Source organism: Coenobita brevimanus, chromosome 56, assembly GCF_032717465.1.
Source record: "Coenobita brevimanus isolate Jiangsu-jjx chromosome 56, ASM3271746v2, whole genome shotgun sequence".
Classification (NCBI taxonomy): Eukaryota; Metazoa; Arthropoda; class Malacostraca; order Decapoda; family Coenobitidae; genus Coenobita; species Coenobita brevimanus.
Genome location: NC_137009.1, coordinates 667,850 through 684,759, shown reverse-complemented (window position 1 = coordinate 684,759; position 16,910 = coordinate 667,850). Strand labels below are relative to the sequence as shown.

The 16,910-nt window shown below is 42.5% G+C and overlaps 1 protein-coding gene across 2 annotated transcripts in view; it reads right to left on the bottom strand.

Annotated features, from left to right (window-relative positions):
* Window positions 1–5,031: 5,031 nt before the first annotated feature.
* LOC145401754 (UDP-glucose 4-epimerase-like) overlaps window positions 5,032–16,910 on the bottom strand; it is a 28,219-nt gene continuing 16,340 nt past the window's right edge. The window contains exons 4-7 of one of the 2 annotated variants that reach the window (XM_080273933.1): window positions 15,939–16,119; window positions 12,995–13,083; window positions 9,102–9,294; window positions 5,032–5,242 (exon numbers count right to left, since the gene is read on the bottom strand). In XM_080273933.1, the coding sequence (XP_080130059.1) occupies window positions 5,067–5,242; window positions 9,102–9,294; window positions 12,995–13,083; window positions 15,939–16,119 (639 nt within the window). In that variant the 3' untranslated portion in view covers window positions 5,032–5,066. Of the gene's footprint in view, window positions 5,243–7,193; window positions 7,387–9,101; window positions 9,295–12,994; window positions 13,084–15,938; window positions 16,120–16,910 lie in introns of both variants that reach the window. The other variant, XM_080273932.1, reaches the window with a different exon arrangement.

The window sequence follows — 16,910 nt, the reverse complement described above, 5'->3', positions numbered from 1 at the left end:
ATTGGGGTTTAAAACAGATAAGGCAGTAAGAGTAAAAAAGTTAGTGGTATTACAGAGTCCCAAAAGTGATGTGGTTACAAGTGTGGCCCAATCACCACTCTCAGGCATGGAACTTATTGTAGTCACACGTACACGAAGATGAAGTTGAGACACACTACTACAAGCCTAGTCTATCTATCTATAGCCCAATGCCCTAATCGCACAAAGGGTGGCCGCAGTCAAAACGCCTCCAAGTCACTCTGTCACCCACCGTTTGACTGCCTTCCCCCCAACTCACTCCCCCCCCCTCATATACCTCTCAACTCCATCCCTCCACCTCATCCTCGGTCTCCCCTTCCCTCTCCCTCCCTCCACTTCACCTACATACACCCTCTTGGTCAGTCTTTCATTCTCTAGTCACACATGAGAATTCTTTTTTCCACCAACTTTTTTTTTTCTATTTTTTATGCGTCCGACTGTGGGCAAAGGTTTCAAGGCTAATCCCAAGGCCCAGTAGTCCTCCTACTCACCTCCACATGTCACCACTGCAGCACTAACACCCACCATCTATACTGTAATACATGCTAGGGTTGTCTCATAAAGGACTGGTGGACTGGTATCAGCTGGGGTATTTTTATGATATGTCAGCAGTAAGAACTTGTCGAGAAGTACAGTAATTGGCAGATCTTGGTGACTGGTTATGCTCCCAGTTAACGGATAATCTCAGGTGTACAACAATCAAATCCAGTATGAGGATTCCAGAAAAGGAGGTAATGCACCATATTACTTGTTGTTCTGGTACTGCAAAAATTCCTGTACAGTAAATTGGAACTATGTACACTTGCTAACATAAGTATCAATCCATCTCAGTACGATTAATAATGAGACAGCGAGCTATAACTTTCAAAACATACCAATGCAATCAGGGTAATGCTTCAGAATGTTATGGAAAACCGAAAAGTGGAGAATTATTATTGTCCGCAACTGTACAATATGAGGTACTGTACTGAACCACAAATTATTTCAATGTACATTGTATTTCAGTCACATAAATAATTGCCTTAAAGATACAATACATAGAGTGAACTTAACGTGCAGTAACACCTTATGCCACACTCAGTAGCATCCAAGAAGGTCTATATTCCCGTTAACTTCAAATGTTTTCCAGTACTTCTTCCTCAGTGACTTCTATTTATCTATCTATTGCCAGACCCCTCAATCTTGTAAAGAGTGGTCACAAACAACTCGCCTCCATGCCACCCTGTCCCCTGCCATTTCACTACCCTTCCCCCCGCCTCACATCCCCCTCTCTCGTATACCTCTCCACTCCATGCATTTAGGAGATTAAGAGGTCATAATGAACAACAATCTCGTAAGCAAGAGGTATCAGATAGACTCCTCATCCAACAAGAGCACAGGGCCAAACACGAACATACACACAAAAAATGGCCCCTCAATAATTCTGTGATTGAACTGTACAGAACACATACGTTTGGAATTCTTACTACACACTCTCACTCCCTGGACTTGTATCAACTAAAAGAAAATCACCAGAGCCATGAAAACACATTAATATTTGCATATTTATAGTGAGGGAGATGTGAACAGAATTTAAAAGCTGTTTCTGAAAGTTTATCTACATTTTCCTACTACAATTTCTACCTGAACACTGCTACATTGTATCTATTGAATAAATATCCCATGAGAAATAAAAACCATAAGGAGAGCATTCACAATTCAAATTACTGCACTGCAACTGAATATAAAAATATGGAAAGGCACAAGAGAAAATACAACACAAATATGTGCACAATAAGTACTGTTTTGATATGTTTGTAACCTTTCTCCATCCACCCATTGTTCAATCTACCCCTCCCCCATCAACAACACAGGGGCCTGGGGGTATGCTGCCTGTAATTTATGGCGAGAGTGACCAGTCGCTTGGTGAAATGCATGTGAGCAATAAAACACCAACTTATTCTTGGATTTACACCATTATGTGCAGCATCCAATTCAAGCACCATAACCCACTAGACAACCAGCTATTCAGGTCTTGGTATACTATCTTAACATGATCTGCAGGTGCCTACTGACCAGAGATATAAAATTCACACAAAATCTGCAGCCTTTCAACACTGTGCAAGCCTGAATAACTCACAACATGGCTGCATCAGTATCAAACAGCATTTAACAAGCAAAATAATACTGACTGGACAAACACTTCCTTCATGCGCCTCTCTATCAAGGTTTATGAATATTCTGTAACCATTAATACTATACGGTACTTAGTAACAGGGAATATGTGGAATTAAACTAAAAACTATGATCTGACAGTATTTTACCCTGGGGAACATACCGCTTTGCTGAATAAATAAATATATAGACATACAATACAATGATATAAAAATACACCAGCAAAATGGGGAAAAAAATAAATGTCCACCTTCCATGTACTGTTCTCCTGTACACAGTTAGGTTACCGGTGTACTGTAATACTGTACTTTACTAGTGAAATAAAACAATGCCTGTGCTATTTAAGATCGATCCACTAAATAAGGTACCAGTCTACACAACAGTACAGCACATTCATAGTACAGTACAGGGAAATTCTGCACAAAACATTTATCCTCTCAACTCTCAGGCTGCATTCTCATAGGGTGGGGAAGCGTGCTAACAGCTCTTCCTTAAGTCCCGTCCACACCAGGCCTTACGTCGCGTGCTGTGTTGCCCATCATGTTGCCCGACTCATGTTGCTGATGCCATTGATGCCATTGATGCCCACACAAGTAAAATGGCCGATGCATGCATGTTACCACTGAGATGTGAGAGCAGGACTGATACCAACACTGCAGCAGTTCAAGAGACCATTTATGATGTACTAAAAAGGAATAGAATACGAAAAAGATGATGTGGTGGACGCAGTGGCTGTCTCAAAATAATTTCAGTGCGAGGACAGATGGTTTCTGTGGGCATCGAGGCGTGTGCTGTCACCATGAAATGCCCCTCACCCAGATTTGCCAGAAGAGCACGGCTGACACCCTCTGTGGCACGAAAACCCCAGCTGGGCAACACGACGCGCAACACATCAAGCAACATGAGGCCTGGTGTGGACAGGGATTTAGTGATATATTTTGCATGGAACACCTTACTAGCATTTTGTATCATACGGTAGTTATTCCTCTGCACTGGGGACATAGATTGCTTAAACAAGATAAGGCAAATTAATCACATGAAGACATAAACTGGCAAGGAAAAGGTGTCAGGGAGCTTCCTTACCTGACAAGAATAGGACCCTCAAAGTTGCCACCTGTCTTTGTAAACCTGGAACACCCTGAACAATTAACTACTATCATCCCAGGACTTATATCTATCATTAATGTCAATGTCCTAAAATTACGTCTATCAAATAAAGGAATACATTTAATAACCAGCAAAAGAATGTCATCAATTTAACATCACTCCTGCAACCCAATTTAACAACTTCTGCAACCCAATTAACAACTCTTGCAACCCAATTTAACAACTTCTGCAGCCCAATTTAATATCTGCTATCCAATTTAACACTCCTGCAACCCAACTTATCACTTCTGCAATCCAATTTAACTCTCCTGCAATCCAATTTTGATATCTGATTTCTTCACAATATAAAATACTCTTCCCTTTTCATCTTCTAACTAACAGATTTTTAGACCATCAACCAATTATATTTTACTTCTTTACTATCTATTGCCTGATGCCTTAATCCCATAAGGGGTGACCACAAACAAATCACCTCCATGTCACCCTGTCCCCTGCCATTTCGCTGTCCCTCCCCCAGCTCACACCCCCACTCTCTCATTTACCTCTCCACTCCGTCCCGCCACCTCATTCTCTCCCTTCCCTCTCCCCTCTCCACTTCATTCACATACACTCTCCTCGTTAGTCTCTCACTCCCCAATACGAGACTCAGGCGTTGGTAACCATGAAATTAATACTGTACACCTTCAACAAATATCAACAGTAAATCATTATCGTCACATCCCGGCCATTTTTTCCAACGTAAGGATGAGTTGAGGTAAACAGTAAATATCTATCTATCTATCTATAGCCTAACGCCCTAATCCCGCAAAGGGAGGCTGCAGACAAAATGCCTCCAAGTCGCTCTGTCACCCACCATTTGACTGCCCTCCCCCCAACTCACTCCCCCCTCCCTCATATACCTCTCAATAATAATTTCCTTTTAATACTGATCACATCGTTTTTCACAGAGCCAGATTAATGCCTGTATTACTGCTGAGTAAGGAAGCTCCCTAGCACCTCTTCCTTAGTGATTTATTTTTGGATATGCCTGGTTAATATCCTTTGGTACATTATGCTGTGTATGGTGACTTTAGGTGTGACTCAGAGGAAGACCATCAGGTGTAACAGGCAAAATAAATCACTTAGGAAAAGGTGTTAGGGGGCTTCCTTACCCAGCCAAGATTATGAGCCAAAGAGCTGAGGAGGTACAGGGGCAGGGCATCTTGTGGGGGCACCCTAACAAATCAAGTATTGAGGAAACAAGGCAAAAGAAAAAGGGTGCTGAAGTAAGTGGGGGTCCCTTTTGTGTGTGGACATCAGATTACATCCTCAGTAACTCTCACTTAACTCTGGCCCTGCTCCCTGCCTTCACAGATCAAAAGGCAGCCTCCTCTAATGCCATCAATCCCAATGATAACATTAACATCTCCACTATAATGGTGTATTTTAGTTTCATCTTGCACACTCTACATGATAATATTTGCTCAAGAGTGACTTCTGAACTGGAGGGGTTCCTATTGCCTGCTTTAACACCTTCATTACAAGGGTACTCTTCTAAATAGCAAAGAATTGTCTGGATGTTACTATCTATCTATCTATTCCCAGACGCCCTAATCCCATAAGGGGTGGCCACAAACGAATCACCTCCATGTCACCTTGTCCCCCACCATTTCATTGCCCTGCTCCCAGCTCACACATCCCTATTTCATATACCTCTCTACTCCATCCCTCCATCTCATCTATGGATGTAAAGAGAAAAAAAAAAAAAAATTGTGATCTTATTGAATGGGTGAAATGTCCAGTCAGTTCTAATGATTCTGAACCCCATTAACCCCATTGACGGCACTGATGCCATTTGCCGTTGACTCAATCTTGGGTGTGGGCTTGACGGGAGGTTCTGGGGTGCCAAGGGAGGAGGCCGGGAAAGGGTCGTCGTTGGCATAGCCATCGGGGTTCATCGTCTGCCACCGCCAGAAGTCCTCACCTGTTGGGTAGAAGCAAGACTGAAATGTAGAAAAGGGTGTGAGGACTTATAATCATCATTATCATCATCATCATCATCATCATCCGAACCTCCTTTCCCACCCTAGGGCAGGGTGAGGAGTAGCAACATCCAGACAGTCCAAATTTGCCCAAACCAATGGGCCAAGCTTCCATTCACTTATTCAAGCCCCCGGAATCCTGGCTCTATCTGAAACGCCAAAAAACATTCACCATGTTCTGTAGCTTGACATACACGTATCCAATAGAGTCAATCTGGACGCTGTCATGTTAAAAAGGGGTGCCACATCCCTGATCATGCACCTCTCCTCACAACATTCATCCACCCAGCTCGATCTCTTGTCAGTTCCCTGGCCTTACCAACTTATAATGGATGAGGACTTATAATGCAGTAGAATAAATCTTTATCACGAGGTACGCATGTATGCCTGTATTGTAAGTCACCTTTCACACACGTGACATGAAAACATACAACTCTAGTACACACACTTAAACTATCCTTATGGATCCTGAAGAGCAACTGATCCATTAGGCAAGGAACACCACTATCTATCACAAGTGATGTGCCCCACCAAACACTTCATGCACATGTATGGGTGTTGGAGTCTTGGAATGTAGGGTGAGAAGCACTGAACATGTGGAAACTGTGTTGGAGTAGCTGTGTTGGTGAGTGAGAGTCTGTATGTGTCACTGAGGGAATCTCATCATGGTGCAAACCTGTGAAAATCATGTAAAAGGACATAATACTGTACCCATCTACATATCAGTTCCTGGGTGGGACTGAACCCAAATGGAATTATTGGACTCATTCACTACTGACTCAACTGTTAAAGGCTCTATGACTTAAATATAACTTACATGTATGTGATGAAAAGAAAATAACTTTAGCTGAGAAACAAGTGTCAATTCATCACCAACTGTTTAAGTGAAATGCACTGTACACATATAGACTGGGTTACTTTGAGAAGACAGATGGACAGATGACTGTGTATAAAGCCCGAACTTATGTTGAATGTGTACCATACTGTGCACTGTGTAATACTGGGCAATGAATACTGATACCTGATTTATGCAGACGGTACAATACACACTGTACTATCCCATGCAAGAGTGTATCTGGGACTATAAGAGGAGGAGTTTCAATTAAATAAACACCTTTGGCCTAGAGTGTGACAAAAAGGGAAAGATCATGACTGGCAAAGAATTACTGTAACATTGCTAGAACTATGATCAGCTGCGTGAAACACCCACTTGATACCTGCTCAGCAAGCATCATGCCAGTCAACTGTCACAAGAATATTTGGGAAGAGAAAAATTAGGGTGTTGTTTTATAAAAGGATATACAGTAAATACACATTTCACTGCACCCTCAGTTCTTATGTGTTGGTACACTCAAACAGAATCAGAGAGCAGTGTTCATCATCACAGCAGTAGCTGTTTAATTTGCACTGAACACTGTACAGTACACATCACTGTCTTGATCACCAAGTAAGCCTCTGCATAAACAGTGTCATGTCTGTAATCCAGTGAAAGTGACCTGTAATCATATTCCCACAATCTGAATAACTTTAGAACCAGAGAGTTAAAAAAAAAAAAAAAATCAGGTTATTCAGTGCAATACCTTTTTAAAATCTTGAATGTAGCCTGCCTGTTTCAGTAAAAAATCACAGAGTACTGTAGCAGTAACTAAATAATACTGTGGTTGAACAGGATTCCCTACAGTTCAGTGCAGTTGACTATGTAACTGCCAGAATATCCCTGGTTAACAATCATTTACCTGCCTTAAAGGTGTTAAATGAAGATCTGCTAATACTGAGTGAGGAAGAACAGGTCAGTGTTGGGTATTTAGAATATGGAGTGACTTCTGTACTTAGGTCCAAGGGGATGGGGCAGGGGTGGGGTGGGGTGGGGTGGGAGGGTTCATGAAAACTTACACATATTTTCTAGTGTGAATTTTGCTGTCCAACCCAACTCATTCTTGGCAAGAGTGGTGTTGGCAAACATGGACACAATGTCTCCTTCCCGCCGAGGCTTCAGATCGCACGGCACTTTAGACTCAGTCACGGCCTCGAAAGCCTTCACAAGTTGCAACACAGAAACTCCCTGCCCCGTACCCAGGTTGTACGTCTGTGAAAAATGTCTCGGTGTAAGTCAGCAATATCAGAAAAATTGTTAATCCTCTAACCTGGTGGAAGTTCCTGAAACAAGGGAGAGAAATTAAACAAGTCAAGTGGAGTACGCTTCCTGACAGCCAGCGTGGGTGCACCAATCTCTCTCTCACTGCTTCTCAAGTGATGGCAGTATTATTCACAATTTTCTGTATTTTCTACCTACCTATCTATTGCCAGACACCTGAATCCCTTACGAGGTGGCCACAAACAAATCGTCTCCATGTCGCCCTGTCCCCTGCCATTTCACTGCCCTCCCCCCAGCTCACACATCCTACTCTCAATATTACCTAACACTGCTATGTGATATCCATTACTATAAACAGAAAAAAAAAAAACTAAATACTGCCTCTGACCGTTACACTACCATGGGAATTCCTGCACTCTCTCTCTCTCTACTTTACTTCTTGCTCACTTCTCTTGCCTCTCTTCTCCCTCCCTATTTCCTACATCTAATTCCATTACTTCCTCTTCTCCCTTCTCCCTCCCCCTTCTCTCTCTCTCTCTCTCTCTCTCTCTCTTTCCTTTGCACCTCACTACAGTATATGTATGGAGATCCATACATAACAGTGGTGGAGAGGGAGGCCTTCAGGTGGTGGCACTGATATAACTGGGTGGTGGAGCTGCCTGGTTATACACACGTCCCTCATCTCCCTCCCTATCCCCCGAAAGGACCATGGTGGACTGCATGCTACTGAGTCTACATTCAGATAAGCCTATGTTGCAACTACTACTACAACTACTACTGCTACTATTACTACTACTACTGCTACTACTACTGTTACTGCTACTACTACTACTGCTACTACTACTACTACTACTGCTACTGCTACTACTACTGCTACTGCTACTACTACTACTACTACTACTACTACTGATACTACAGCTACTACTACTACTACTACTACTACTACTACTAATGTTACTACTACTACTACTACTGCTACTACTACTACTACTGCTACTACTACTACTACTGCTACTACTACTACTGCTACTACTACTACTACTACTACTACTACTACTACTACTACTACTACTGCTACTACTACTACTGCTACTATTACTGCTACTGCTACTACTACTACTGCTACTATTACTGCTACTGCTACTACTACTACTCCACATATAACACTCCTCTTCCATTCCAACAAATTCTTTCTTATGTGTTGTAAGAATGGATCAGTCAGCTTTATCAATGTCTATCCTGCATTAATTCTTTATCTCCTACTCCTACTGTCACACCCACACCAGCAGACTGCACCATCTACATAATACATAAAGTACCACCAAGTAAGTTTCCGGTGGTGCACTTCTCATGGGCCACCCTGTAAACACACGAGTATTCTGTCTCTATTTACATCTAAGCAAATAAACAACTGTTCAAAATCTGGGTAGAGTTCTTTTATTTACACAACGCCAAGACCCGCAGAGCTACTTCCTACTTCCTATGATCTCCAGTCTTTCAAATGCAGTATGTCCAGGCATCTCGAAATGAACGCATCTTGAATGTAGCTCTCTATTGTATTGTTTTTTTTTTTCTTGGAAGGAACGGTTTGCGGGCTCCTAGCATTTGGTTCCTTCTTCCTTGCACTAAAGAAAAAAAACACACCCTGTCTGGCCATCAGGAAGCCCTCTCGTCCCTTAACTACCATCAGCAAACCCAGTACTTACACATAACCTGAAAATCCCTGGTTGGTGTCCAGTTGAGCTCCTCCTGGCCTCTACTCCCATCACACACCAGAGTGGCCACGTCCCCTACGCGTCGGCCCGATATTACATACGGGATGTGAGCGTCGGTGAGGCGCTCAAACTCCCTCACAAACTCCAGCACAGAAATCCCGTGGCCAAGACCCAGGTTCAGGGGCTATATGGGAAACAGAACCCACACCAACGGGTCATGAGGGGCCCTGGGAAAATGCTGCCCTCGACACATAATAATTCTAGCTACTGGACATGGATATATATTTAATGATTCTCTATCTGTCTCTCTCTCTCTCTCTCTCCATGTCTGCCTGTCTGTCTGTCTGTCTGTCTGTCTGTGTCTCTCTTTCTCTCTCTCTCATACACATCTGTAAAACCGCATTATAATCTCCAACGCTTTCTCTACCCCTTGCACACTCCCACCCCTGAAAAGATGCTGGCTATGAAAGAATCGTTTACATAATACTCCATCCTCAAACATCTCTCTCACTTTCTCACACACCTCTTCCACTTCCCTCCCTCTCACCAACATACTGAGCCACTCTGTTCTTCCACATCACATCAATATCTTCCTCTTCATCCATCTCCCAACCTCACTTTCAAAGACTCTCTTGCATATTATTTAAGTGATTTCTCTGCTATTGTTCATACCATCTCAGTGTATACATTATGTCATTCACTAACTCCTTCACCTTGACATCATTTCCGTTATACATTTTCTGATTAAAACCAAAGATGTCATTCAAATCAGGAAGATAGTCTCGATTATGAGAAGTTAAGTTGATCATTAGTATATCAATACCACCCTCAAATCTTTGTGTGACATCTGTCATCCTGCCACGTGCATGCGCACACACGCACACACACACATACACACACACACACACACACACACATACACACACACACACACACACACACACACACACACACACAAGCTGGCCTAACCTTATAATTCTCACCTATCCAAACACACAAACTGGGCTAATCTTATCATTCTCATCTACCCAAACACACACACACACACAAACTGGGCTAACCTTATCATTCTCACCTATCCACACATCCACACACACACACACACACACACACACACACACACACACACACACAGTCAACCTTTCTGTGCAACCACCTCAATCTCACACCAAGCATTCTTACAACATACGACAACTTTTTACCACATTACATTCATAGATATAAAACAATTGGAATCCTTGAGTATTCTGCAAAAGATAACAAGGCATAAATTACTGGTGCTGAAGAGGAGGTGAATCAGCATTAGCACTTCCACATTATGCCACTTAACTCCTATGTACATACAGTGTGGGTCCTTCCCTCACTTACAAACGACCTGCTTACAAATTTTCTCTCTTATAAATTTGTTCTTTCAGTAAAATATTCAATAAATTACATGGATAGAGTGGAGAGGTGTATAAGAGAGGGGGGTGTAAGCTGGGAGCAGGGCAGTGAAATGGCAGGCGACAGGGCGACATGGAGGCAATTTGTTTGTGACCACCCCTTACAGGATTACCATGTCTGGCAATAGATAGATAGATAGACAGATTATAAAACAGGCTTTGAGTTAATCATTTTGCCGAACTATCGGCTAATGTAAGTGTTCTAAGTATGTTTAAAAGGCTTTGTAGGCTTGGCTTGGCTGTGATGTTTGGTTGGTTAGGTGTATTAAGTGCATTTTTGACTTGCGAAAAAATTGACTTATGAGCAGTATCTCAGAACGTAACCCATTCATACATAGGGGAGGACCTGTATATGGCAATGCATTACCCAGACAGTATTTACACTGTATGGTGGTAATATGCTTTCTTTACAAATACTTGGCTTATTATAAAAAAAAAAAAAATGCACCACAGCACATATTACAATCAATCATTTAATGTAAGTCCAGAAAGTCTATCTATCTATCTATTGCCAGACGCCACAATCCCGCAAGGGATGGCCATTTGACTTTGAGTTATTTGTTTTACGGGGAGGGGCACTAACCCTCCACTAACCCACTTGTTGACACGTAGGGAGCACGTATGGTTTGGTTATATGGTTACCACCCAGCATTGTAAATGGTTTCTTGGCTTACAGGAAACCATTTGGCTTGTCACTCAATGTAAAGCCACCTGTAAAGGAAAGAAAAGTAATAAAGTGACAGGAAAGATGGGAGAAATAGGAAGAGAGGAGGGCAGGCACAGAAAAAGAATGATAAGGGCTAAGGAAGAAATGGGCAACACTACATCAAGTGAGTGGATGATGGTCGCCACCACCTACCACATAGTCCAGAAAGTGCCATCTGAAACATCAACACCGTCTAATCAACACAATAAAGTAACTCTCCCACCAAAGCACTTTATAATTATGTCAGTTATTCTGCTTTATTCTACAATATGAAGATGATTACGTTCAGTTTAAATATATCGGTACCTACTGTGCAAACCCCTTTTTATAATGAGGAGAGGTGGACTGAGATGGTCTGGGCATGTGGAGAGGATGGGGGATGACAATTGGGTACAGAAAGTGCAAGGTGTTAACGTTAGGGGTAGGGTTGTGAGAGGCAGACTGCAAAGGGCCTGGAACGAGGTCATTAGGTGTGACCTCAGGGATAAGGGACTGAATAGGGAGGTAGCCAAAGATTGGGCAGCATGGAAAGCCGCCATTAGGTGACCATGGCCGACGCATGCAGGCATATTGGAGCCTATATAAATGAAACGAAATGATAATCTTGCTACCATCATATTATTTTATTCAGCTGTAGGGGAAACATTTCATGGTAGCAAGAGGATGATTCACTATGGTACTCTGAGGTCCCACAAAAACACCAACATGTCCATTATCTGTGAATGATTTTAAATGAAACTTTGTCCATCCAAACTTCAGTCTGTGCAGGTCATACACTGGCTTTAGACTCTCCCAGACATTGAGCTAAAAGAGATATGTCACAAAGTAAATGCTTCTCTCTCACTAGAAGGCACCAATTGGTCAAGTGCACTGACCTATAGAGTATGCTGTACTCAATAACTGACTGCTCAGTTTCAATTCTCAAGCTTTAACTCAAAATTCTTTCCTGGCTGTGGGGCCACCTTAAGAGAAATGGATTTAAAAACAAGCTTCACCCATTTGATTAGCTAAAAGAAAACATTAATTAGGGGAAAAAGCAACTAAACTGTAACAAAAATATGCTATTTTGTAACAAAGGGTTTAGTTACAGTGGAATCTCCTAAACTGAGGTCTTATGAGTCTGGGTACACACAGTGATTTGAGGATTCAACGATTTAGAAATAACTAATCTTATGGGAAAAATTACTTATGGGTCTGTCATCTTGGAAAAGTGGCCACCAATATCCCTACTGTACATCAATCTGGTCACCAGCGATCACTAACACCCTTCATGCTTGGCCTGGGAAGGAAACGCTGTGATTGGCTTACAGTATGTGCTGTGCTTGAATATGATTAGTTTAGTGATTGTCATGCTTGACTAAGATTATTTACGCCCAGCTAGATGCATGGACTTGAGGTAATGGTGGCGTGTATTACACATGGCACTGGACAAGCGTCACTTTTGATGGCTGCATCTGGAAATTTCATGTAATTTCCGCAATTTGCTGGTGTTGCAAATTTGCATGATGTTGCCTCGTAATATGAATCTGCTATTTAGAATTGCACAATATAGAAAATTCCACTGTATGTTTAAATGCTGAACAAAACCACTTTTAAAATTTAGTACTCATGCAGACAAACTGTAATGATATGAAGAATGCAAGCACCTGCCTAAAATAATATAGTGCACTACTCTAATCTAGTTATTATGTGGCTAGGGTGAATATTAAACTGCCGTGTGTGATTAAGTTATTTACCTTGAACCTGAGATGTTCAGCATCCAACTTGCTGAGGGCTGACACATGACCTGATGCCAAATCCATGACGTGTATGTAGTCACGCACACCTGTAACCAGATCATCAGTTACAGACAGAAATGCACACACATTTAAACACACACTTATACCTACTCATCACAGGTAACAAATGGTGATCGTGCGGGACGGCCTCATGTGGCAGCACTGATATAGACGGACTGCTCTTCTAGCTGGTGATACAAATATAACCACATAACCAAATCACAGGGTGAAGTGGAGCCTACTATGGTGTCCCTGTTAACTGGGTGATCATACAAATGTGGCATCCACCCGAGAACCATGCCTCCACACTTTTCCCCACGCCCTGCTGTATGAAGGTGCTGTCAATTGCAAGAGAACATCAAGTCACTGCTTGTCTGTGGCTGAGGGTTATGCTCTGCCAGACATATTGATCAACAACACCAACAAATGTCCCTCAACTCTGTTCCCATCCCTTAAAAGGTGGATAGTGGACAAAAAGAGAGAGCAACTTTGGCCTGCAGTCCACTGGGATCACATTTCAGATAAACCTTGAGCCACAACATTGAAAACAGATAACAAGAATGGCCACCAGTTACAACAGCATGATATACAGTACAGTAAGTTCTTCTTGATGTGAGTATTACATATAAAAGCCTCACATGATGCTAAGTATGAGAAGCAGAACATGAATCATACATTACAGGGAACAAAGAGTAGCTGTGAGTTACCCTGGTGACATTTATAGTGCCCTGCAAGCAAAAAAAAAATCTGGTGCTCTTCTTTGGACAATGTGATAAATAGCACGTTAAGGGAGAGATGGAAGGTGGTAAGTGCAGTGTTGGTAGATTATTTTTACATTCACTTATGCCTTCTTTTTCCGTCAGTTAGGAAAAATACACTGACGTGGTTTGGACATGTGGAGAGAATGGAGGATGAAAGACTGACTAAGAGGATGTACTGTATGTAGGTGAAGTGGAGCGAGGGAGAGGGAGGGGGAGACCGAGGATGAGGTGGAGGGATGGAGATGAGAGGTATATGAGGGAAGGGGGAGTGAGCTGGGGGAAGGGCAGTCAAAAATGGTGGGTGACAGAGCGACTTGGAGGCGTTTTGTCTGTGGCCACCCTTTGCGGGATTAGGGCATCGGGCTACAGATAGATAGATAGATTATTATTTCTTTTTTTCCCAAACCACAAACGACTGGCAAGTTAGCTATGGAAAAATAATGTCTCAGAAAGCAAGAGATGTGGAACGACAGAGATGATGAGTGTTTTCTGTGATAACCACCATCTTTGAGGGTGTCCCATGAAGAAGCAAGGCAGCAATGATGTGAATAGATTACTGTACTGTACTTTTCCACTCTCATTTGCCTGTCAGTGCTGTCACCATCAGTTTATTGGATGTATTTGAGTTTAGGAAAAATTTACATATATCAGCAATGGGAATGAAAGGAAAACTGAACCTGCAGGAATTATGGAAGCATGAATCTTCAAATAAAGAGCCTTGTACTTTCTAAGAGGGGCTTTAAAATAACCCTCAATCATTCAATAAAAACGAGTGGAATATACACTGCCTATCATGATCAGTCATTAAAAAGGAACAGTTCTCCAAGCAACTTTCAGCTGACAGAAAGAGTCAATCACAACCTACTTTTCTATCACTACTTCAATGGTCACTGCTCCTCTGAACTGTCAGCTTGCATCCCTCCACCACTACAACAGGCAGGTAGCACCCGTCTAGCAACAAACTCTCATCCCTTCTCTCTCCAACTCTCTAATGCAAGAGTTAACCATTACTCCCAGTCCTTCATGTATGCAACAGGTCAACTCTGGAACTGTTTCCCTCTGTCTGTATTTCCTACTGCCTATGACCTCCAGTCTTTCAAATGCAGTGTGTCCAGGCATCTAGAAATGAACGGATCTTGAATCTGGCTCTCTGTTATCTTGTTTTTGCTTTTTCTTGAAGGGAACAATTTGTGTACTCCTGGCCTTGGGTTCCTTCTTTTTTGCATTTAAAAAAAAAAAAGTGACAACTGGCTATATTGTTAAAGCTGGCATCTCCAAAAATAAAACACATCCCTAATTTTCAACACATCATCATCATCATCATCATCATCAGTTATCATTATTATTATTATCATCATAATCATCATCATCATCAATCATTATCATCTTCATCACCATCATCATAATCAGTCATCATCATCATCATCATCATCATCAATCATTATCATCTTCATCACCATCATCGTCATCATCATCATCACTGTCACCATCATCATCATCATCAGTTATCATCATCATCATCACCATCATCATCATATCATCCATCATCATCATCAATATCCATCATCATCATCATCCATCATCATCATCATCATCATCAATCATTATCATCATCATCATCATCACCCAGACCCTATTTCCTACCTAAGGATGGGGTGAAGAAAGGCCTAGAAAGCTGGGAAGGAGACAGTACAAACACAGAGAGTGAGGTGGAGGAGGGGAGAGGGAGGGGGAGGCCAAGGATGAGATGGAGGGATGGAGTGGAGAGGTATATGAGAGAGGGGGGTGTGAGCTGGAAGCAGGGCAGTGAAATGGTGGGGGACAGGGCAACATGTAGGCGATTTGTTTGTGACCACCCCTTATGGGATTAAGGCATCTGGGTATAGATAGATAGATAGATAGATAGACTGATATACTGTATAGATAGATATATAAGAGAGGTGGGTGTAAGTTGGGGGAAGGGCAGCAAAATGGCAGGGGACAGGACGACATGGAGGTGATTTGTTTGCGGCCACCCCTTATGGGATTTAGGCGTCTGGCTTTGGATAGATAGATAGACAGATCAATAGAGAGACAGACTGATAAATCGACTGAAACACTGACTGATAGATAAACAGAGACAGACAGACAGATAGACGTACCTGTGCCATCTGGGGTGTCATAATCAGTGCCAAATATAGTGAGGTTTGGTTTCTTGCCGATGGCCACCTGACCGATGTAGGGCATGAGGTTGGTGAAGTTCTTGGTCGGGTCCTCCCCCAAGCGGCCTGACGGATGCGCCCCAACCGGATTGAAGTACCGCAGGGCAATGATGTTCCATTTCTGTGCAAAACCAAGCAGGAGGTATTAGCAGAGTGGGTGTTGATCAATTAGCAGGGTAAGTGCAGATTATAACCTTTACTTATCTTTGTTGCAGTGATAAGAAATGGAATCTAAAGGTGAATTGTAGGGAAGAGCAGTGGAAATGAGCTGTCTGAGAGGAGCATGTGGAGTTACATGGAGAGAGAGACTGACAAATGAGGAAGTGCAGGAGCGTTGTGGAGTGGATGTGATAGGAAACGTTAGGAGAAACAAATTGAGGTAGTTTGGCCGTGTGGAGAGGATGGAGAGTGAGAGACTGACAAGGAGAGTATATGTGAGTGAGGTGAAGGGAGGGAGAGGGAGGGGAGACAGATGATGAGCTGGAGGGATGGAGTTGAGAGGTATATGAGGGAGGGAGGAGTGAGTTGGGGGAGGGCAGTCAAATGGTGGGTGACAGTGACTTGGAGGTGTTTTGTCTGCAGCCACCCTTTGCAGGATTAGGGCGTCGGGCTATACATAGATAGATAAATAGATAGACTTACCTTTGTTGCTATGATGAGAAACAGAATCTAAAGGTGAATGTAGGGAAGAGTAAAGTGATGGTCTTTGAGAGAGGTGAAGTTAGTGAATGTACAGCGAGGTTGGATGGTGAGGAATTGGAAAATGTGAGTACATTTAAGTACTTGGGTAGTGTGATGAGTAAGGATGGAAGTTTGGAGGGTGAAGTGCTTGAAAGGGTACAGCAGGGAAGAAAGGTTGCTGGTTCCTTGAAAGCAGTGATAAGAAACAGGGAAGTGAGCATGGAAGTGAAA